The sequence below is a fragment of the Mus caroli genome, chromosome 7 (assembly GCF_900094665.2).
Source record: "Mus caroli chromosome 7, CAROLI_EIJ_v1.1, whole genome shotgun sequence".
NCBI lineage: Eukaryota > Metazoa > Chordata > Mammalia > Rodentia > Muridae > Mus > Mus caroli.
Window position 1 is genome coordinate 14,984,204 of NC_034576.1, and position 5,654 is coordinate 14,989,857.

Consider the following 5,654-nt stretch of genomic DNA (forward strand, 5'->3'; position numbering starts at 1 on the left):
GCCAGCCTGGTCTACAAAGTGAGTTCCAGGACACAGCAGAGCTATACAGAGAAACCCTGTCTCGAAAAACAAAAACAAAAACAAAAAAAACCCTCCAACCCCCCACCCCCGCCAAAAAAAAAAAAAGAATACTGACTGCTCTTCCAGAGGACTTGGATTCAATTCCCAGCACCCACATGGCAGCTCACAGCTGTCTGTAACTCCAAGATCTGACACCCTCACACACACATGTGCAAAGCAGGCAAAACACCAACACATATAAATAAAAGTAAATTATTAAAATGTAAGTGCACAGGCCCAATGTGGCGGCACAGGCCTTTCATCCCAGCATTTGGGAGGCAGAGGCAGGTGAATCTCTATGAGTTTAAAGCCAGCCTGATCTTCATAGCAAATTCCAGACCAGCCAAAGCTACGTAGTAGAGACACTGTGTATCTACTATAAAACAACCAAACAGCCACCACCACCAACAAAAACACAAGGGGGAAAAACCTCAAGGCCATGGGGCTAGGGATGTGGCTTAGTTGGTACAGTGCCCATCTAGGATACATGAAGCCCTGAGTTCTATCGCCAGCATAGAATATACCCAGCATGGTGGTGCAGGCATACACTCTCAGCATCAGTTCATAGACACAGCACACGGGGTGGTAGTTTGAATAAAAATGGCCTCTGTAGGCTCATAGGGACTGGCATTATTAGGAGCTGTGTTTTTGTCGGAGTAGGTATAGTCTTTTTGGAGGACGTGTGTAGGGGGTATAGGGGGGACATCGAAGTGTCAAATAATCAAGCCAGGCCCGGTCTCTCTCCCTGCTGCCTGCCAACCTAGATGTAGAACTTACCTCTTCAGCACCATGTCTGCCTACATACCTCCATGTTTCCTGTCATGATGATAACAGATTGAACCTCTGAAACTGTAAGCCAGCCTTTCCTTTATAAGAGTTGTCATGGTCATGGTGTCTCTTCATAGCAGTAGACACCCTAACTATGACACATGCCTTACTTTATTTTGGCTTTCTAAAATAGAGTCTGGACACTAAGTAGCCCAAATTACCCTCATGATCCTCCTGCCTCAGCCTCCCACATACATAGGTGTATGCACCATACATAGCAAGCAAACGGTTACTTTTCTGAAAATGTCGCCTGCCCACAATGACCACTTTCCAGACTGCTGGGATTACAGGTGTGTACTACCATGCCCAGTTTATGGGATGATGGTAAAAAAAACTTAGGGCCTCTTGCATACTAGTCAAGTTTTTTTTTCTCAATTTATATATATATTTATTTACATTTTTAAGATTTATTTTCATGTGTATGGGCAACAGGATGAGAGTTGAGCCTTTCAGAAGGTCTCTCCCGGCTCTGAGTGCCCCGGACAGTGATCCACGAAGCCAATCAGACAAGACCTTGTATTCAGATGTTACCAGTGCATCAACCTAGAAGTCCAGTCCTAGGTATGTGTATGGGTGTGTGGTGATTTGAATAGGTTTGGGCCCTGGAGATTCATGTATTTCAATGCTTAGCTTTAGGGAAAGGCTCTAACAGGAGGTGTGGCCTTGTTGTAGGAAGTGTGTCACTGTGTAGGTGTGCTTTGAGGCCTCCTATGCTCAGGCTCTGCCCAGTGCAGAAGACAGTCTCCTCCTGGCTGCCTTCCAACCAAAACAGAACTCTCAGCTCCTCCAGTACCATGCCTGCCTGCGTGCTGCCATGCCTCTCGCCATAATAGACTAAACCTCTGAAACTGTAAGTCAGGCCCCCAACCCCAATGTTTTCTTTTATAAGAGTTGCCTTTTTACAGCAATAAAATGCTAAGACAGGTGTTTGGCCTGCATACTACATATGCCCCATGTGTGTGCAGTACTTTCATAGACCAGAAGAGGGCACCAGATGCCTGGGATTAAAGTTACAAATGATTATGTCAATCTCAGGTCTTGTACAGCCCAGGCTGACCTTGATCTCCTCAAGTAACTGAAAAGAATCTTGAACTCCTGGTTCTCTTGCTTCTACTTCCTGAGTGCTGGCATATACCACCACATCCCTAAGTGTGTCTTTGAGCTTTATTTACATGTCTGTGTGGGTGTGCTCACATGAATTTATGTGTACCACATATGTTCAGCAACCCAAAGGAGACCCTAAGAGGGTGTCATATTCCTGGACCTGGTGTTGTGAGCAGCCACGTGGGTGCTGGGAACCAAACCTGGTCCTCTGCAAGAGCAGTGAGCACTCTTAACCACTAAGCCATCTCTGGAGCCCCATAAATATCTTTGGACAGAAAACTAAAACAAGGTACTTAGTGGATGGTTGATAATATTGACCCTAGATTGCCAGGGTCCCAACCCTACATCCCCTGGACCAATGGTTTGGAGCATTTTCAAGCAAAGCCCGAAGTACAAAACTAGGTATACTGAGAACTGACACCACTGGTTTCAGAGGCAGGGAATTCCAAACTACCCTCTCACCATCCCCACAGCACTTAGAACGTGGCCTAGGACCCAGTGGACATTCACCCAATATATAAAATCCCTCTCCATTGGCTTGGTTCCAACCCACCAACACCATTCCCAAAATAAAACACCCAAAAACAACAGGGGCCAGAGGGGGCCTGAGTAGTTTAAAAAAAAAAAAAAAGGATCGGCTTTTAATTTACAAGAGTTCTAGATGTACAGAATTCTCCCTTAAAAAAATCGTTATACACAATAAATACAGTACAAAAAAATCTTTATCTTACAGTACTAGTTTTGTCTCCGAAATTTCAAAACGTGGCGTGGTGGGCTGGAGGCAAGAAGAATACAGGGAAGACTGCTTGGGAGAAGGAAGGAAGACCCCGTGTCTTGTTCCTCTGGAGGGATGGGGGTGGTGGGCTCTCTCTCTCTCTCTCTCTCTCTCTCTCTCTCGTGCACGCACACACACACAGGATGTCTCAGGTGATCTCTCTCTCTCTCTCTCTCTCTCTCTCTCTCTCTCTCTCTCTCTCGTGCACGCACACATACACAGGATGACTCCGGTGAGTGCACGTATGGATGGGATGCAGGTACTTTGGGACACTGGCTTGAGTCCTTGCTTCCTAATCTTTCAGGCTCTGTGGGCAACAGGATGAGAGTTGAGCCTTTCAGAAGATCTCTCCCGGCTCTGAGTGCCCCGGACAGTGATCCACGAAGCCAATCAGACAAGACCTTGTTTTCAGATGTTACCAGTGCATCAACCTAGAAGCCCAGTCCTAGGCAACACTCATGTATCCCCTGTCCTGGCTTGTGCCAGGGGGACGTTGTACCTTATAGCCCACCTTCCCCTAGAAAACCCACGCCCCATCCCAAATCTCTAGCCAACGTGGAAGCAGGAAGGTGGGGAGGCCTTTGTGACTCAAAATAACTTAGGCAAGAATTGTCAGGGGGACTGGGTTAGTGCCCCTTAGAGGTGGAGGTCGGCGGTCAGGCTGCTCTCCTGGAAGTGGGGTTGGGGGCACTCGATGAGGGCTGCAGAAGCAGCCCGGTGTTATCTGTTCAACGTCCTGGCACCGAGGCCACCATTGTGACTAGAGGGTGGGAAGGCGTCAGGCCTGTGCAGGGGCGCTGGGGATGTGGGGGTGCCAGGCGTGGGCCCCGTATGGGGGTATGGGCCTGCGGGTGTCCGGCCGGGGGCCTGCTGCAGGTTAAGGATGCTGTCGATGGCACTCTGCAAATGCTCAGTAAGTGTATCATCCTGCGGGCTGTCACTAGAGAAGCTGGCCTGGTCCACGTCCGGGGACTCAGACTTGCGTCGTTTGGCTGGGGGTAGCACGGGTGCTTCCCAACTGGGTTCAGTGGGGCCCTGGCTGGTAGCGGAGGCTGGAGTCTCCGGGGGTGGTGGGCCACCCTTCAGAACCCGCTGATATAGTTCGTCCTCCACCGCTGCCAGCTCCCGGATCAGCCCACTGGTGGCTTCGTCTACCTTGGTGGGCAGTGGGGTGGGGCTGCCCGCACCCCGCGGCCGTCCCTGTGCACCCTCGGCGGCACCAGGATTGCCCATGTTTTCTCGGTAGGTCTTGCGTAGTGGTAGACGTGGGCAGGACGCAGGCACCGTGGGTTTGCGTACTGCGGGTGGGGGATGGTCCAGAGTGCCATTCATCTGCGCCTGGGTAGCAGGAGGGAGTGGGGGCGGAGCTGGGTGTGGTGGAGGCTCCGCCCCTTTCGCTGGGGTTGGAACTGGCAAGGGCTGATGCACAGGATCCAGTGCAGTGTTGTGCACCACCTTGCTGAGCCCCGCCTCTTGTTTGATCTTGAGTTTGAGGCCAATGCGGCTCCGGGCCTCATAGGTCTTGATGGGTGGCCGGTTACGGGTGGGCATGGGGCCGTCCTCATCTGCGTCCAGGGATGAGGCGGCAGAGGATGAGGATGAGGATGTTGATGACAAGGAGGAGGATGCCCGGGCCCAGGTCACTGAGGGAGAGCCGCCGGCCCCACCATGCCGGATCACTAGCTTGGTGGGCAGATGAGGAGGGGGCTGGGCAGACGTTCCAGATGTGGAGGATGAAGACGACTGGCCATGGCTGGGGAGCCGGTGACCCTCGGAAGACACTGGGACAGGGAAGCCAAGGGAGCGAGAGGAAGACACGTACTCATCTGTAGAGTTGGGACAAAAGAAACACATGGGGTCGTTATCTAAGATGACGGAGGCACTTGTACACTGACCATCTTATCTCCTGGTCCAGGCTGAGTCTAGACCAGTGGTTCTCAACCTGTGACTGGCAATTCCTGTGGGGGTTGAACAACCCTTTCATAGGGGTTGTACATCAAATATCATGCATATCAGGCATTAACATTACAATACATAACGGTAGCAAAGTTACAGCTATGAAGTAGCTAGCAATGAAAATAATTTTATGGTTGGGAGTCAGGAACTGTATGAAAGGGTGGCTGCATTAGGAAGGTCTGGACCGAGCTGATCCTCGGGCCACTCACTCTGCAGGCTCCCTTTACGAACAGCCCCCAAACCACCCCCTCAAGCTTCACTGCTCAGCCGAGGTTACACGTGTGTGAAATGAGCAATAGGAATTTAAAACAGGGCTGGAGAGAGAGCACTGACTGCTCTTCTGAAAATCCCGAGTTCAAATCCCAGCAAACACAGGGTAGCTCACAACCACCTGTAATGAGATCTGACGCCCTCTTCTGGTGCATCTGAAGACAGCTACAGTGTACTTAGATATAATAATAAATAAATCTTTAGGTCAGGGTGTCCAGGACCAGAGTGAGTGGGGTCAAACTGAGCGAGCAACCTTTATTCCCAGCAACCATATGATGGCTCACAACCATCTGTATAGCTACAGTGTACTCAGAAACATAAAATAAATAAAATAAATCTAAAAAAAAAAAAAAAAGTTAAAACAAAAAGTACGTCCCTATGGGGCTGGAGAGATGCTCTTAACCTCTGAGCACTGACTGCTTTGTCAACATCCAGAGTTCAATTCCCAGGTGGCTCACAACCATCTGTAATGGGATCTGATGCCCTCTTCTGGTGTGTCTGAAGACAGCTACAGTGTACTCATAAATATAATAAATAAATATATATTTTTTTAAAAGTGCAGTCCCAAGCCGGGCGTGGTGGCACACGCCTTTAATCCCAGCACTCGGGAGGCAGAGGCAGGTGGATTTCTGAGTTCGAGGCCAGCCTGGTCTACAAAGTG

The 5,654-nt window shown here is 50.0% G+C and overlaps 1 protein-coding gene across 1 annotated transcript in view; it reads right to left on the reverse strand.

The window, feature by feature from the left end:
• Window positions 1-2,940: 2,940 nt before the first annotated feature.
• Bicra (BRD4 interacting chromatin remodeling complex associated protein) overlaps window positions 2,941-5,654 on the reverse strand; it is a 28,584-nt gene continuing 25,870 nt past the window's right edge. Inside the window, exon 14 of the mRNA XM_021168454.2 lies at window positions 2,941-4,593. Coding sequence (XP_021024113.1) covers window positions 3,488-4,593 — 1,106 coding nt within the window. The 3' untranslated portion in view covers window positions 2,941-3,487. The remainder of the gene's footprint in view (window positions 4,594-5,654) is intronic.